This window comes from Aquila chrysaetos, chromosome Z (assembly GCF_900496995.4).
Source record: "Aquila chrysaetos chrysaetos chromosome Z, bAquChr1.4, whole genome shotgun sequence".
Lineage (NCBI taxonomy): Eukaryota > Metazoa > Chordata > Aves > Accipitriformes > Accipitridae > Aquila > Aquila chrysaetos.
The window spans coordinates 48,548,822-48,567,251 of record NC_044030.1 but is presented as its reverse complement, the minus strand read 5'-3'; the positions used below and the strand labels follow the sequence as shown (position 1 = coordinate 48,567,251).

Here is an 18,430-nt window from a genome sequence, read left to right as displayed (position 1 = left end):
GATAGATTATTATTTGCCTACAGATTTTCAAATATTTGGGAATAGGAATATGGATTACATATAAAGTATATTATATTGCGCTACTGAGAGCCAGGAACCACGAGATCCTAACCAGTCATAGCTTTGCAATAATATATTAAAACAAAGTACTAAAAATATCAGGTTCAGACATAACAAGACTGACATAATTCACAGGAGTGATAACCATGTTATACTAGACTTCTGGAAGAAGAAAAGTGAGTAGATTTAAAAACTGACCAACTGTTTTGATAAAAGAAATCTAAGAGAATTTTTTTTTCTTTTTGAGTAGGAGAAGCAACAAAGGAAGAAAGGAAAGAAAAGAGAAATTCTAGAGCCCTGTGCTCAAGGGGCCATACTTCAAGAAAGGACAAATCCCATTTCTTCTGTATAACAATTGTTCCGTCATTCAGGAGCACAAACACCACAATCTTTTTGCATTTCTATGACAGGATTTTACTAGTTTTCATTTCTTAGCATACACTTCAGCAATCATGACATTTGAATGTCTGCGTATACATCTAAAACAAAACTGAACATTTAAGTGGAGGCAAAGTAAGCCTCCTTGGATAAAACAATGTTTTATAGACGGACTACGATAAATACCATATTTATTACAGATTTGAAACTGGGGACAGGGAGACTACTGATTTAGGACTGAATCTCTGAAAAAGAACAATTGTTTCACTCAGACTTTGGAAATCCTGAAATGTAGAACCAATATACACAGAAATGAAATGAATAAAAAAACCCAAGAAAATACAAAATTCAACAAAAGTATACAGATCAGTGGTGTCACAGAGATTATAAAAGGCCAAATTAAGACAGAAAAACAAACAAGGAAGCTAATACTGAAATTCCAGTTAGACTGAGAAATTCAGGTCTTCTATCAAGGCAATCAAGAAAAGATAGTGTGTGAGAGCACCAGAGACTGGTGATAGATGAAGTGACTAAGGATGAAAAATCAGCCAGCCATGAAACAAAATTAACTTGGAGTGAAGCAAGTGCACCAGAAGTAGAAGATAAGTTACCTACTATCAGAAAATGAAACATTAACACAATTATTAGGGCCATCAGAACAGAGAATACTCCTGTACCAGGTGCCTACAATTGACAAAGATTAAGTAAGTGCTCCTAACAGGCATTAACTAACATTAGAAAAAAAATGAAAACAGAAGAAATTCCACCCTTTGTTAAAACTTCTTTCTTCAGTCAAAACTGATGGAAATAATTTGTCAAGGTTTTCTGGAAAATCCTGATATTACCTCTATCAAAAAGCTGGACAGTATTTTTGCTGCAACTGCTCTTCTTGGCCTTCTAAAGCTGCAGTAAGCTATTCCACCATTTAATTCCCACAACCACTTATCACCCACAGGTTAGTACTCCCTCTGTTCTCACTAGCCCTGTGACAATACAGTTGCTAGACTGCGTATTTCACTGATACAAGCTGTAACTCTGCCTGTGTTTTTAAGTAATTTCTCATTTAATGTGTAATTCACCTAGGGTTTCCACCCTAACTTCAGCCTCCTGAAAGCTACAGGTAACATTAATTATGTCATACTGAATATTCAGTCTTTGTTCAGCTTTTTAAAATAGCCATGTACCTCTAACTCTTTTGTACATGGACGCTGTGCCATTAGGAGAGATGAACACAAGTGGGAGGCAGTGAGACAGCTTGATAATACCTGAAAGCATTCTTTCTTTATTTCTCTATTACAGTCACTCAGGGAGACATCGAAATAAGAAATGTAAAAAAATTAGCAGTAAGAAAATAAGAGAAGCATCTGTTGGTGTTTGTTTGGCTTAGTTTGGAAGAACAGACAGCAGTAAGGGGGAACATACCACATTGTTTTACTCTCATACCATGTCCCTTTTAAAGCAGTTTCCATCCTTGCTTTCTTTCTGTCTTTCCACATCTCTGAACTCTCCTGCCTCTTGCTGACAAAAGATGGCATTTTGTGTGGAATCAGCAATATTGAATGCGATAAACCACAGGTCTCTATCATAGCCCTGCTGAACTAGTCCTCTCAAGTGAACCATCCCAAACACAACTCTTAGCCCATGTAGCTCCCAAGTGGTTTTTATGGCTATCAAGATATTGATATTTGGCCAAAACTTTAAGTGTCCTCTAAAAAGGAAAACTGTATCAGTATAACAAAATCAGAAATACCTGCACTCTGTTTCTTTTTAAGCAGGGAAGCGCAAGATGCATTGGTCGCCATGTCTAAAGCCAGTTTCTTCTCATTGTTCTTCAGATCTGTTCTTGCTCCTTTATAACAGAAAATTTTCATCATGAATCAGTCCCAGCTATTTCTTGAGCAATGGTATTACAATACAAGTTTCAGTAGCATGGGTGGAACAGTAATGGACAAGGGAATCTCATCTGTGGACTTCCCTGAAGCAGAATAAAAACTACGGATGCTCCTCCTTAAGCTACAGTTGGCTAGGGAACTTGCTGGCTGCTCTCCCTTTCCAGGAAGCAGATGTTCATTGCCGTTCTGGGGTTAAGTACCTAATTTTGTCTGCAAAGCAGGATGAAATTTATCTTAAGCTGGTGAGGTATCTACTTTCCAAACAGCTGCCAGGATTTTCTGTAAGGCTTATAGAGTCAGGCAGGTAAGCTGGCTAAGGACTGTACCTGGGTTATAGGAAAACCCTTAAAAAAATACAGATTAATAAACACTCAGGAATCTAGTCTGCTACACAGATTGTTGAAACCTTGGTGAAGATCTTTACCCTTTGCCAGCAGCATCTCTACAATATCTGCATAACCTTTCCATGCAGCAGCATGCAAAGCTGTGTCTCCCAGTTTGTTCTGTAGAGTTAGAGGGAAAAGCAACAGGATTAAAATACAGCAAAAAAACCTTTCAGCTTGTACCAAGGATAAATAACATCACACCTCTACTGTAAGGGTCTGTTGGTTTAACCTACCTGTTGGTTTAACTCTAGGTTTGCCTGAGTAAACAGAACATCCACTATATCTGCAGAAAACAAGGCGGGGGGAATAAAGAGAAAAATTTAGTGGAAACAAAATAGACTTTTTTGTGTTCACAGTATAAATTTTGGTTAAGATTCAATGAAAGAGCGATCCAGTCAGCCAATGAAAATCTGTAACAAGCAGACTGCATTGAGCAAACAACCATTAGTCGCAAACAAATGCTACTGCATAAGATACCCAAAACAATACGACACTTCTTTTTGGTCTGTCCTTCTTCCCACTCTGCTTCTAAGTTACACTGATTAGAATGCCTACATGAACAGCAACAACAAAACACACAGCATTTGATGGAGCTGAACCTCCCTTCTAGCTTTAACTTTTCATTTAAAAAAACTAGAAGGACATTAAAAAAATCTGGCTTTATTATTTAGTACTGCAATTTTAGCAATCAGTCTAACAAGCAAATCAAGAAAACCAGAGAACAGTAATTTCAAAGTAATTCTCCAATACCTTTGTGGCCTCCATGGCATGCCCAGTACAGAGCTGTGTTTCCTGCTTTGTCTAAGCCATTGACCCCAACTCGATTATCCAAACACTCTCTCAACCAGCTTAGGTTGCCTGAAAGACAAATCCAGTTTTGATGGTTTTTTTCTTTGGAAAGTTAACAGAACCATTAAAGGCACACAGTTCTTTCTGAAGGTTGTCAGTCCCCCCTCCTATGAACTTATGAGGAGAAAAAGTAATTAGCAGCAACATTTATAATTCATAAAACCAGTCCAAGTCATACCAAACATCTTTTCTTCCACTCCCAGAAGACCTTTACATCCCTATGTAGTTAAATGGATGGTACCAAACTCTTTTTCTGTGTATACAATCACAGAGTGGCAATTCTACCAGGCTGTAAACCAGCTCAGCTTCTGAAAGCTGCAAAACTTACCAGATAACTTGTTCAAGATACCAGACAACCAAAACAGACAGGACATCTTCACTCCAAATATATTATTATTACTTTAGCAGAAAGCAAACACATCATCCTTTAACATTACACAACTAGAACCCAAATCACACTTACCACGTTTGGCAGCTTCATGCAGTGGGTTATCAATAGACTCAGCTTGCTCTGCCACTGAAATGAAACAGAGCGTAAATTCTAACTACTTCTGAAACTGAACAGATATTTAATGCCTATGTGGAAATAAAACTTTGATTTATTCCAGAAGAACCAGTAATACATATTTGATTCTAATGTGAAAAGGGATTTGAGAGTGATGGACTAGTCAGATGGACTTCAATTTCCTGTGTATGGGAAAGCAATTCAGAGGAGAGCCTGTGAAAACTTCAAAGAACAGCATCAAATTGATCAGTGGTTACAAGCCACTGGGAATCTGGCAATATTTCATCTCAGTTGTTACTTCCCTTTCTACACTTGTAAGATGGTTTTGAGCAGTTGCATGTGGCTAGGCTTTCACCCTACAGCTTGCCATCTGTAGTTATGAGTAAATTATTTCCCACAGGTCTGTGAAGGCTAACTAAAAAAAATCCACTGTCAATAGCATTCCTATTTGTTTTACAGAGATTTTTTATTTTCCCTGGAAAACTTGCAGGAGATCTGCAAATCAAAACTGCTTAAACAATGAATGTAGTGATGGGCAGATTGGAGTTCAGGCTTCTGTAGACCTCTTCTTCATCTCACAAGCTTTAGGTTTTACTAGAGAGGAGTCACAAACAGTTCCTGGTCACTGTGCTGTTGCAACAGCAAAAAGAAACTGAACAGCACTGTGAAACAGTTGCAAGTGGGACCATAATCTGAAAACTCTTTTTTAAAATCTTCTTTTTCAGGTGGCAAACACTGTAACTATGAAGGATACAGGCCAGTAGGACAGTGTACAATCTGAGATGAGCAGGCTCTCTATGCCCTTGTACTATGGCTTGTTACAGAAGGCAGGGAGAATGTGAAAGGGTGTTCCTCAGATCAAACTGTTAACTGTAGTCAGGTGCAATACAGGCAAATACAATGTACATGAGTTACGAGAAATAAAAGTCTCAAGACTGTTGTGGCCTATCTAGATATTTTCTTACTTTAGTGTGTATTCCTCCTGTAATGCTTGTAACTGCAATATTTCACATGCTTATCTCTCTAGCTGTGAGTAAAATAAAACCCAAATGCTAGATTCTGGTATTTCGGTTTAAAACAATCTGAGCAAACAGTGAACAGAATCCTAAATCAGAGTGGGAGAAGCCAGTCCCAGAGCAGACAGCCATTACACAAGCAGAACATGCTCGTCATATTAAGCAGTGCTTGTTGTGCACAGTAGAAAACATTAACACTAACACTGTCTCAAAAGCCTAAAAATGACTTTGCCTTTAGAAAATTCTTGTCCGAAGTGCAGTAATAAGTATTTTAAATACAGATACACTGATTCTGTCATCTTCAGCTTTTCTGTTCACAGTCTTTTCAGATGTGTAACTTCAAGCCCAGCAGATGGAGCACAAGACCCCACCAGAGACTCAGTAGTTTCACATCTGTCTCTCCCTTTTGCAAAAAGGTTGTGGAAGAGCACAGGAGATCACAGTGCTTCAGTGGTTAAGACTAAACCTAGGCAGTCCTAATGGGTGGCAACCAGCAGAAGCAGGCCTTTGGGGCTTTTGCACAATTTGCCTAAATCAGAAGACACATTCCTGGTACTTTGTTTTTAGGGTCTGCAAAGGCTTCTATTCTGCTTACACATGAAATTTTTGCGAATGTGCAGAGACACGACCACCTCACACACCCCTGCCTGGCCTAAAATGGAAGTTAAACCATTGCTCAGGTAACTTTTCAGTAAAGCACTCTGGAAGCAACTTTTCCAAATGATCTCAATGGGAACACAAACTGAATTAGTAAGTTGGTGGGTTTATTTTAAATATAACACACTTCAATGTTCAAAAGAAAGTTGAGTGTAGGTAAGCATGTGTAAACTATTGTTCTTTTATATAACACTGACCACTTCTGGCAGATGGCAAGAGTAGAATCAGCCTGTAAGTCACAAACTAAAGTGACATTTGATGCCATGGTCTCAATAACAACCACAGGCTTCTGTGAATGTATTTCTACTAACTACAAGTCAGGGCAGGGAATCATAGCATTGCTACCATAATGTCTCCTAGGGAAGAAGGGACAGCATGAAGCAACCACAGTTACTAACATTATTAGCAGTTCTGACACAATCTGTCACGTGACACTGCTACTCTGCCTACATTTCCTGGGAGGACTTGGAAAAATTGTGCTGCGTTGTCTGTACTCACAGCTTTTCAAAGTGATTTTAGTTGAATCTGAAAAAGCAATTTCTAGTCAGTCCAAACAGGTATGGGATATTTAATGTGGTGCAATCCCCTCAAAAACGAATGTTTTCTGTGGCTGAATATATTCATTAAAAAGTAACAAATGGGAAACAAAAGAGCCCTATTTCTTAAGGGGGGGGGCGGGCAAAGGAGGTCTACAGAATTGCTTACAATCTGTTTTAGCTTCCTGTCCATACGCAGATTTACTTAACAAATCCAGTATTGATTATCTATCTCTGTAACAAGCCACCCCGCACTGTGCCAAACTTCTTGATCTCAAAGCTACTAAAGGCTGAAGCTGTCCATCCTTAGGTCTACTTAAAAAAAAAGGCAATGTACACACTGAGGGAATATAGCCAAGATACTGCTAACGAGAAGATCTTAAAAACTGTAGTAGATTCATTGAGGTTATCAAGAATACAAGCCTATAGTTTCATGTGCCATCTGTAAAACCATCCTTTAGCTCCAAGCATTCTTCCCCTCAAAACTGAGAGCATCTCTTGCTGTTAACCTGCACAACCAGAAACATGAACACTTGGCAAACTCAAGCTGTACCTAGGTTATAAAAAACATAAGACAGCCTGTCCACTGCTGATGTACAGTGGTGACTGGTATCACAGATGTATTCTGAAATACTGTGGTACAGGACTGTCAAATGCCAATACTGTGATCAGTTTTTGAACTGTAACAGTTATTTTTATTTAGTGATTTCCTTTGTGAATGATCTTACCAAATGAAAATATTCTAGACATTACCATAGTTGCTTGGAATTAGTCCAGTTCTCCCTTTGCAAGTTCCTTTCCACCAATTTGTATCACTCTGCAGAGAAAAAGGAAAATATTTTAGAAGGGATAAGCCACATCTCAGAAGTATTCAGTCTATAGCGGATGTCTTGTAGACTCACCATATCTGAGATGTAAATGATGTCTCCTTCTTCAAAGTACAGTTCATCTGGCTTAAAAAAAAATTAAAAAAAGGAAAAGTAAACAAAACTTTACTTAGGTAAAACAAGTCCCTGGATAAAGTAGAACACATTCAGCTCTTCTTTCAAAAGAACAATAACTCAAATTCTGTAGCAACTAGACAACAGCCTGACAGTCTTTCATACTATAGTTTGACTTGCCTTCAGCTAACTTTTTGGATCTGTGACCTTCATGGTAACTAAAGAAAAAGACTGTGGCCCTTCCAACAGAGCACTGTGCAAAAAAAGCATTGAAATATATCTTGTATTTGTTAACTTCATTCCCTTTTTTGGTTGGTCCCAGTTCATCAAATCTTAGTTCTCGATTATCTTTGTTGCCTTTGGAAGAAAAGAAAAACATCACTTAGATTGCTGATCTTAGATTGCAGGTAACTGATGCTAGAGGAGAAAGCATGCTGCTTTTAAAAAAGAGCTGGACTTAAAAAAGGAAAGTGATGATTAATCAGGCAGTTTTAATCACATTAAGAACCGATATCCATCAACAGGCTTTTTCACGGAAAACATAGTACAGTAAGTCTAACAGGCCAACCCTAGCAGAACTGAAGAAATGCTATTATAGATAAAATTAAAAAGCTTCTCAAAACCCTAAAATCTAGATATACTTACCGTTCTGGGCTCAAATGTATACAGGGCCCTGAACACTTTAACCTGCCCTGAAAAAAAAAAAAAAAAAAAAAAACAAACCCAGTATCAGTATCATGACTTCTAAAGACAGCATATACATACAGCCCTCAAATCCAAATAAATTCCTTTCCTTAACCCTTAAAGCTGCTTGCTGAAAGAATTTGTGCTATGCCTCTGTCAATGAAAATCATGATGAAAAGACTCAACCCAGCAGCACAGGTTCTGAAGGAAATGGGCCAACTGGTCAGCTAAATGCAAGCTTCCTCCTGTGCACACTTAATACAGTCTTCATAGGTCACCATGTAAGTCAACCGTTGCCATCAATTTCTGAGGCAAAGTTAGTTTCAGTCATATACACCCTTATACACACACTCATACAAGTTGTATACATTTTATTAATACTATCAGATTTGTCAAATGATACTGAATTAAGGAAAAAATAAACAAAGCAATGACCAATATCTGCAACGTTCTCATACCTACCCGTAGTTGTTACTAATTAGGAAAATAATGCAGTAGCACAGAATCATTGCATTTAAGAAAAATGACAAATGGTCACCAAGTCCTATGTATGGAATGTACAACTGATATGGTGTTCTGTTCAGATGCTTAAAATAAGCTATAGTGTTTACAATTCTAAGAAGTGGGCAATGTTTATTTTAATAGGGCAGTTTTGAAGACATTGTCAGCAGCATCCAAGCCAAGAAAAGATAACCTTAATGCAGAGAGGTGCAAATTTAATTGCATAAACTGCAAAAGAAGCATTTCTATAAACATTTTTTTTTAAAAATTCGATAAAGGTACATTTCAAGAACACCAAGCAGAAAGTCTTGATGAAAGCAAGCAGAAAGATGAGTACAGGAGAAGAAACATATATCTTACATAATTTTATTAGCTGAACTGCTGAAGTCCACTGAACTCAGTGGAGAAATATATTATGCAGACTGTTCGGTATTGTTTACATTTAAATATCTGAAGTCTTAACTATGTAGGTTTGTTTACTTTTAAACATGTTAAGTATGTAGCTGTATTTCAGGTTCTTACACTATACTTCACATGTTTATATAGATTAACTTGTGATTAAAGCAGTATTTGGTCCATCAGGACAATGTATTACTCAGACCAAACTTAGCTGAGGCTATTTTGTATCCTCAAACTTATGAACTTACTGCCAACGTACTGTACAATAAAGTGTGCACACACAAAATCTTTTGTAGTACATTGTATGCAGAGAACTGAGTAACAAGAGAGTAGGTTTCCTTATGTCTCAAGAATAAGCCTTTACCCTTTTGTAAAGAAGAACCATTGCTACAAAATTTTTGCCTGTTTTTTGCCAGATGGAGCCTTTATTACCCCAGTATCTAAAGCCTACCCACAACAGTGATCATTTTAGAAAGTTAACTTAAGGGCTTTTGAATTGTCAGTCTAAATGTATATATGCTGAGAGGCTTGAGAAGGGAGGATGGTACTCAACTGTATATGCTGCCATTTTGCAGCATACTTCAGTCTTGGGGTGACTCTTAAAAGATGTTTTCAAATACCTCTGGATATTCCCTAGCAAAAGCCATGCCACAGCATGTGTTTATGAAGTGGTATTTATCAAGGCATAACTACGAAGCAAAACATTTCTGTAGTCCTCTGTCTTAGGCTTTTCTGGAGCTAAGTGTATGTAAAAGTATCACCATGAAAATAATCTGTGTAAACTTGCTAGATTGCCAAATGCATGTAGACACTCTATACATGATTTTTCTTCCAATTTGTAGCTGTGCCCCCATTACAGATCATATTTTTTAGTAACACCATAAAATTTCAGTTTGGCTTTACTGGTTCTCTCTCTCACACAGCAGCCATTTCCTAGACATAAAAGGTCCAACACTTCTCAGGCCTTTGCTTCACTAAGGAGACTAAGTACCTGCACTATAGCAACAGCTAAAAAGGATGAAACCTGTGTTCTGTTCATTACCCATATAGAAATTATGAACAAGGACAGTAGACAGTAATTTGCCCTAAGAGCTTCAGAATGAAATGTCTGAACTGCAGCTGGGGAGAAGCCAAACAAAAAAAAAAAGAGAACGGGATGGGTGACATGGAGTACTGTCCCTTCTGCTTGGCTTTCTTACATAGATGACAGAAAAATGCAAGACAGAACTGCACACTGATGACTCTGGCAACTTTAACCATCACCCACCAATTTTCAAGGTTTTATGTAAGTAAAAGGAGGAAATGGACAACAAAAGGGAAGAGTAAGAAATATTAAAAGGGGAAATGAGAATACAGCAGAAGACAGGGAAAAGCAAGAAATATAGATTTGTGTGTTGTATGTGTTTCCTGCAACAATGAACTGCATCTGTGTCAACAGGTTTTCTAAACCTATCACACCCTAAGGGAAGGAAAAGAATGGAAACACTGATGCTGATAGAAGTCTTGCTGACATGTTGTTTAAACAAAAGGCAATTAATGGTGGGGGGTTTTGTGGTGGGTTTTTGTCTTTTTGGGTTTGTTTTGTTTTAATGCTATACAACTGAAACAGACAGTTACTTCCCCAAATGTCAAGCTGTGGTGTCACACACAGCACAACACATTCTAAAACATTTTCCTGTGATGAAATACAAAGTACAGATTTGCATCTGTAGAACTGCAGGTCTGGTTAACTTTACAGCACCTTATATGGGAGTTAAGCTCTACTCATTACTGGCACCAATCTTCTAAATATTTCCTGATAAACAGACATGAAGCCTTGTTATATTGCTGCATTTAAGAGCCAAAACCAGGATTTTAGCACTTGGCATGGCAATTATTTGTTCCAAATTTTAATGCAAAGTATCAGTCTAGAAGATTTAAAATAACAAAATGTAAGGAAACAAAGGGCACATTAGACTTGAATCTTTGTTCTGCAAATACCGACAAATTGTATTTTACTAGGCACATGAGTACCTGTAATCACTTGAAGTACTTTTATCTAGTAATGCCCATCCCTAGGCATGCAGACAGACTTAGAGCTTGCATTAGCGGGTGTCCTTTGGAATACGCAAAAAGTTAGGGACCACAGGAGGTCCTCAGGTGCTTTCCCTTACTACCATCTCTCCACTACAAACCACGTTGTAAGATTCATATAGGATGGAGAACTAATACACGAGCACTGATTTGGAAGCTGACTGACTGTACCTCCCCACCATGTACTTCTAGAGGATTCCAGAATAACTGGAATCCAGAAGACACATGTAACTTTTTAAGATTTCAAGGCACCAGGCAAACATTAATGACTTTTTTCTCAGCATGACTAATGAGGGGAGTATCCTTTTTAAAAAGGAAAGGAAATGGAGGCACAGTGCAGTGATGTGTCCCACAATAAACCTTTTTCTAAGCACAGGGACAAATTTAAAAGATTCTTTTCAAACCCACACTTTAGCCACAAGACTGTCTTCTCCCTTCTCATGGAATTTGTATTAAACATCTGCAAAACAACTGACAAATAAAAAAAGATAACTTATTACACATACTAAACAGATACAAATATTCTCAGCATACAAACTCCCCAAGCCACAATTTGCCAAACTCTCCCCCAGCAAAACAACAGGATAAAGGAGTCAAACTAACAATTCCCTCTAACCAGCTTTATCAGGCTGGGCTGACCTCACACCCTTCAAATTATGTTGGATAACTTCTATAAGTTATGCTTTTATGAGGAAAGGAAACAGGCAAGTGATTTCTAATATGACCCTCTCCCAGCTAAGTGCATAAAAGAAAAGAAACTGAGGTGCTAGACAGTAACAGCAGCTTAAAAATGCAGCTTCTGATATGTACTGAACTGAAACAAGATCACTGCTGTGCTTTGTAATACAAAGTAATAAATAAAAAGACCATTTTCTCAAGAGACTAGAAGCTTTTTGTTTCCTCCTAGCAATTTTGAGGTTTATTTTTAATTAATTGCAGTATCATTAACAGAAGATTGTTTCCAAAGAAGCCCTAAGTGTTTTCACAACAAGGAGTTACTGTTTCTCTCACAGTGATGCTTTTTCTTTTCCACTTCCTTTCAGTTCTTTCACACCAGCTTCTCTGTACCACTACAGACACTAGCGTTAAAATCCCCTTTTACTCAACTTGCCACCAAAGCATTCTCTGCTTTCCTCTTGTTTGCTTTCACTCGTTAAAGAAAAAAAAAAAGGGAAAAAAAAAAGGACCCACCCATCCATGGCATAACTTATTTACATTTTGAGTTAGGCTGAACTTCCAGCACCAAAGGGGAGGGAAAGCAATTTCATTAGCTGTCAGTTTATCTTACTTCCTCCAGAAAAAAAAAAAAAAAAAAAAAAAGTACTTTGTGCAAGAGCCATTTATTTTAATTAAGAAAATAATCATGACAGTAAGCCAATGTTCACAGGAGCTACCAAGGCTTGGCCCCAGTGGAGTGACAGAGGTCTTTTGTTAGCATTTCACACTCTGCTTTGCCTGCCATAGACAGACATAATCACACCTCATTGATGCAAACAAGGTTCTACAAATCAGATATTGATCTTGATGCAGCATCTTTTCATTAGGTATATTTAGAGTGAGCAGTTCTAGACTACCACAAAAATCAGAATAATTAACCTACTGTAGATAAACAGACTCACTGGGTGTCACAAAGCACTATCAGTGCTTATAATACAGAGAATGGGCTAATCTCTGTGCCCTAGAAAATCAGAATTGGCCATGGTCATCTACAGATAAATTAGAAAACTTCAAGTCTATCAACTCCCATACACGTTCAAGCTAATCCTGGGCTAACTGTCATCAGCCATCCTCCTCCTTGCTCCCCTAAGGCTACGCAGAAGCAGTTGAGAATCAGGTACTCTCTCTAGCACCAACTTGATTGAAAACAAATTATTTGAATCCCCAGCTGTAACAAATGGACCAAAAAGAGAATATATGCATAAGATTTGGGATGTGGGAGGAAAAAGGACAGTTTACATGTTCCAGGGCCTCTGCTGGTTTCAGAGTCTCCTCTCAGAACATGTATAACTGGGAATATGAATTTTGATAAATGTTCAGATGAATTTCTCTGAAGGAAGTGAGAAGCATCTTCTGCCTGACATCACAGAAAGCATGGTGGCAGAAGGACAGTATGTTTGTTTTCTCAATGTTGGCCTAAGAACCTTCAGAGGAATTACACAGCCTGGCACTGTATACCAGCAATTTGAAGTCACAATCTTTTGGTCAATTGACAATGACAAAGGTAAACTGCAGATCAGAATAATTTGCAATATGCTTGCAGTTTGCTTTAGTAAGCAAAGAAATGTTCATTTTATGATCTGCATGTCTCTTAGGAGACAGGCAATTTTATTAGAAAGACATTATGGCCAGACTGAAACATTTTTTTTTCTGGCTTCTCAGGAACTGGAAAATAAGGTGCTTTACACCCAGATCTTCAAGCAGGAATAAAAGTAGTGGAAATACATTTTACAGGAGTGCAGCTTGTATTTTGGCATTTTGATCACAGGGTCTTGCACAGAGACACAATAGAGTACAACAGCATTTAAGGATTGCCACAACTAAGACAGAAAAAAGTGGAGTCCCCGCTGTTTAGAGAACCATCTTCCACTTCTAACTAGTGGTTGTTAGAAAGGGGAAGTGAACATAGGGCATACAAATCAGAGTGGAGGAAGGGGGGAGGGTGTATTAAACAAACAAAAAAGCCTAGGAATCTGTTTAGGGACATGTTGAAAAGAACGCAAAAGGTAGACTGGTGCCAGTGTAGATGACAAACTGGGGTAGCCCAGGAACAGTCATGGACTCCACCAGTCAGTAGCTGGTGTGGAAGGAACAAATAGCATTTGTTTACAGAAAATCAGAATTTAAGAATATTCTCACAGAAGATGTATGTGAACACAATTTCACAAATTAATTTTGGCTGGCACAGTCTGATGCTGAAATCTTCTACTTCTTATAATTTTATTTCTCCAAATACACAGAATGCCTTCACTTGTAGGAAGCTTGTTTGTGGCCCCAGCAGCTTGCAGTAAGAAGAGGGTTTGGGGTCACAAATGCAAGTTTAAAATTCATGTTGAAATCAGACTTGGAACTGTTTAATTGTTCCTCTGATGTTTTCCTCCCCATAGAGCTGATGGCCACAGCATAACTCCCTTCATTCACATGCTCACGTCTCCCTAGCTAACAGAAATCTTTCTTTGACTACAGAAACAACCCAAACTACCACCACCTAAGCCAAATTTAAGCCTACGTCTAAAACCTTAAGCATGTGACTCAATGCAGGTCTTCTGCTCCTGTGAATGCGGTCACAGCTCCTACTTTATCTAAGAATTAAGGTGAAGTGAACTTGATTGTGATTCAAACTAAATACTTATACTCAGAATTCTATTTTTAACTGTGACAGCTATGAGTGGCTGCAAAGTCAACAAAGCTACTTTAAGGCAGTAACCCTTTATGTTACATATGTTACGTTTCCTCCTGCCTCCCTTCCCCTCAGTTGGAATAATTTAAAACTGTAGTTTCCTTGGGACAAAGGCTGGTCTTTCTCCATAAAATGTAAATGATGTGTGGACTCTAGGCCAGGATCAACAAATCTTTACTCTATCTGTTGAATATGAAATTAAGTAAGGTCTCTTTAAAATATTAATATACCACTTTCATCTCCCCAAAGCTGCTGCTGCACACTGTGTAAGGCTCTAATAAAAAAATGCATAATCAGACAGAGAGCACTGTTCAAGGAGACAACTAGCAGAAGCCAATACAGCTTGTCAAGTTCCAAGGACTTAGCAAGTAACTTTTGTAAACAGGATTAACATCCAACACAGAATGTTTAAGAGGTTTATGAACTCTGCACATAATGTAGTTTGAGACATCAATAGAATTTTTGAAAGATGGAGGGGAAACCCTACCCTTGCATAATGCTGACAGAGAAAGCTTCTGCTATTTTCAACTCCCACTCCACTCCTTTGTATCTTCAACAGCAACTCTAAATAGAGAATACAGCTAGAAAACAATAATAATACAAAACCCCAAGAGAAAAGCAAAGCTAGGCACTTGTTTAAAAAAGAAAAGTCTAAAAACACTAGAAATTAAAAGCCCTCTAAAGCCTCCAAAAACAATCATGACCCCTTACTCAAGGGCTAACCACAGACCCCAAAATACTAGCTCAAGTGTTGACAAAAATATCAGATGATTGTCTAAAACATATTGATGACAATACGATCTCTCTGTAACTGAAATCCTAATGTGCTGTGCATGCCACAGGATTAACAGAAGAGCCTTCCGTCAGATAAAATGCTCTCATACTGAAGAAAACCACACAACGCTATAGCTAGTTGGTTTTTCTCCCTTCACACATTTTTCCCCCCACTGCCTAGCCATCCAACCCTAATGCCAAACAGCCAAACACCCCTGTGATGAGCAGTGAACACTCACTGTTTTAGAAAGGATGAATATTTGTTTCACTAAATATTTTCACTTGCCTACCACCTGCGCTATCTCCTTCCATCTCCATCTAGCCTGCACTTCCCCCCCCCCCCCCCCCCCCGAACACAAAGGAAAGGACTACAGCAACCAATGTCTTGTTTTCTCTTCTGTCTTGAACTGTAACAATGCAACAGCAAGGCAAGCAGGTTTGCTGCTCCCTGACACAGGTTATAGCCCAGTTTATAGATTGGATACCTGGTAATAGTCAGTGAAGAAAAATTAACACAGCTTGACCAAATGCACCAAGACATTCCACCAACTGCAGTCTAAAAGCTGCCAAAAGAGACAGCATTACGCTGCTGTAGCAACTATTTCACCACATGCAGTTCCTGTATTTATCTGTCTTTAATTAGCACATTTTAATATCTATAACCCTGAGAGATTCAATGACAGTACCATTGACATAACTGATATTAAAGACAGAACAAAGCCAGTCGTACGACTACAGAAAATTTTTGGTGTATGCTAAAAGACAGTCCGTTCCTGAAAATGCCTTGGAAAAAAATTAACACAAAAGCCTCCATAAGACTTTCTTTCTTCAAAAATTAGGGATTTGGCAAAATCAATCTTATTACCCTTAATCAGCTCTGAAAGCCACTACCAAGAGCATCTTACTCTCTTCCTCCTCCTTCTTCAGGCATTTATTTCTACCCATTTCCTTTTGCTGTGTCAAGCATTCATGTGGTAAACGAGCTCAGCAAGTTCATTAGACTTAGAAACAACCTAACATAAGAAGTCAGAGCACCGATCCAGCTTGTCATGTCACTAAATGGAATGGACAGGGGATGGTGGGGGTGTGGAGGGGGTAGGTAACCTGTCCTTTTGATGGCAATCTGCATTTTATCAGATCAAGCATACCACAAAACTGCACCCCAGCAAACTAGCGAGAGACACCTAGTATTAGATGTAACTCATCTGAGTTAGCTCCTGCAGGTTAGGTAGGACTATAGCCTTTAACTCCTTAAGAATCTTAGGTTAAATTTAACTCATCTTTTTGCAAATCAGAAAACTGAGTTATCAACTTCACTGGAAAAATCTACTGTTCTGACACATTTGGCTGTTAAGAGCAACACCACACCCTTTCAGAAGCCCACACATTTCCTCAGTATGGGCTTTCAGTGAGAGTCCACAACAGCAATGCTTCTGTTACTGTCTTTTTCATTTCAAGTAAGCTGTTTTCAAAGACGCTTAGCAAACTGCAGGGCAGAGGAAATTCTTCCAAGGGTGAAACTCTACATTGAGGGCTTTACCAGGTTTTGCTTCTGTGGGTAGGTCGAGATTGACAGTTTAAATGGTCTAAACTGGGTTTGCACTTACTTGACTTCAAATTAAAAACTTGTTTTATAAGCTGTCCAGTTGAAATACTCAATTAGGCTACGTTTTTAACTACTTCTAAAAAATGTCAGTATTTCAAATACTATTCTAAGTGTGAAAAACATTGAAATTCACATGTATTTAGGGATTGGATAATCATGTTTTGGGAGAAAACAACTAGTCCTATCCATTTAATTACATTCCCAATGAATTTTTAACTTTAAAGTAAGAATTTACCCTCTCATACGGGGAGATGATACACACACATGATAAACAACAACTGCATTTTCCAGATCAGTTCCTTATTTAAAAAACAACAACAAACTAAACCTAATGACTTAAATTTCAACAGAATAACGTACATCTACCTGAAAGATGCCACTTCTATTCCAGGGTTTAAAACCCCACAACTTCCAAAGGTTTTTCAATATAGTCTTCGAAAAATCTGTGATTGTCACTAATTTTTTGGAACTAACTTTGCACTGAATCTATGTGGAAAGGGTGTAGGAGCAAAAATTTATGCATCGATGACTAAATGCACTAGGAAGGGCAACACGCACGTTTGCACCAGAACGTCAAAAGGCAGACACACTGAGACTTTGCTGTTGGGAGTCCTACGATGGGAAGCAGTGGATGCCATGGGAGAAGGAGAACATAGCACGGGACCAGACTAGAAAACCACTTTCATGCCTGTATCACTAGTCCAGGCAGTCACAGGGCAAACCTCAAGAGTATTTCGACACCTGTTTCTTAACCGGTTGAAAGGTTTCCTGTGCGCTTCAGCCTACACAAGCTTCCCCTCGACAGCAGCCGGTGGCGTGGCCGCGGGCACCACAGCCCCCGGGCCTCGGCCGCGCCTCAGAGGCGGAAGGCCGGGGCGAGGGGGCTCTGCGCAAGCCCGAGAGACGGGCGGGAAGGAGCGGCGGGTAGGGGGCCTGTCCCCGGGCGGCGGCCTTGCCCCGGGGGCACTCTCGAACCTTCTCCCGAGCCAGAGCGGGCGCGGCATCCCGCCCAGGCACGACGCCTGCGTGCCGAGGGCGGCTCCGCCGCGGAAGGGGCTGCCTCCCCGGCCGACACCGAGCAAGCGGTGCGGTGGTTAATGGCGGCGGGGCGGGGAAAGGAAGGGGTAGGCGGCCCTGCCCCGCTGCCCCCCCACCCCCTCCTCCCCGGCCGGGCTCCCTGTTCTGACAGCCCAGACCCGACGCCCAAACCGTCCACGTGTCAGCGGGCAGCGGGCTGCTCCGCGCCCCGCACCGACTGCGCGCGGCCGGGGGCGGCCGGGAGACGGCGGGTCGGGCCGCCGGGCCCCTCCCTTACCTGGCTTGGCCGGTTTAGGTGGCGGCTTGGACATGGCTGGGGCCGGCCCGAGCGCGGACGGGGAAGCGGCGGGGCGGCGACCGGCTGCCTGCAAGCGGGCCCGCGGTAGACGGGCGCGGGGGGCGGCAGCGCGAGCCCTCGCCGGGCTCCCGGGAGCGGTGCGCGGCGGGAGGGAGGAAGGAAGGAAGGAAGGGCGGGGGAGGGAGGGGCGGGTGTAATAGGCAGCGGCCCCCAGTGGCGGCCGCGGGCGCTTCGCCAGCCCCAGCCAATCCCCGCGCGCGCCGACGCCCCGCCCCTCGCTATCCTCCCCCCCCCCAGCGGCGGGTGCCGGCGCGGGAGGGGCAAGCGGCCCTGCGGACGCGGCCACTGGGGGTGCGCAGCTGGGGCGGGACGGGGGCGGGGCCGCGGGGGCGCGTGAAGCGGTGGGGCTTGTGCCCAAAGGGCGGTTGGCGGCGGCGAGG

The 18,430-nt window shown here is 40.5% G+C and overlaps 1 protein-coding gene across 4 annotated transcripts in view; it reads right to left on the bottom strand.

Moving 5' to 3' along the window:
* Positions 1–18,160, bottom strand: part of OSTF1 (osteoclast stimulating factor 1) — a 35,024-nt gene extending 16,864 nt beyond the window's left edge. Inside the window, exons 1-10 of one of the 4 annotated variants that reach the window (XM_030004092.2) lie at positions 17,970–18,160; positions 7,866–7,912; positions 7,182–7,232; positions 7,033–7,096; positions 4,029–4,082; positions 3,467–3,574; positions 2,950–2,999; positions 2,755–2,833; positions 2,189–2,287; positions 1,694–1,956 (exon numbers count right to left, since the gene is read on the bottom strand). In XM_030004092.2, coding sequence (XP_029859952.1) covers positions 1,892–1,956; positions 2,189–2,287; positions 2,755–2,833; positions 2,950–2,999; positions 3,467–3,574; positions 4,029–4,082; positions 7,033–7,096; positions 7,182–7,232; positions 7,866–7,912; positions 17,970–18,003 — 651 coding nt within the window. In that variant the 5' untranslated portion in view covers positions 18,004–18,160 and the 3' untranslated portion in view covers positions 1,694–1,891. Of the gene's footprint in view, positions 1–1,693; positions 1,957–2,188; positions 2,288–2,754; positions 2,834–2,949; positions 3,000–3,466; positions 3,575–4,028; positions 4,083–7,032; positions 7,097–7,181; positions 7,233–7,865; positions 7,913–17,969 lie in introns of those variants that run through there. The other 3 variants (XM_030004094.2, XM_030004093.2, XM_041120986.1) reach the window with 3 other exon arrangements.
* Positions 18,161–18,430: the final 270 nt, after the last annotated feature.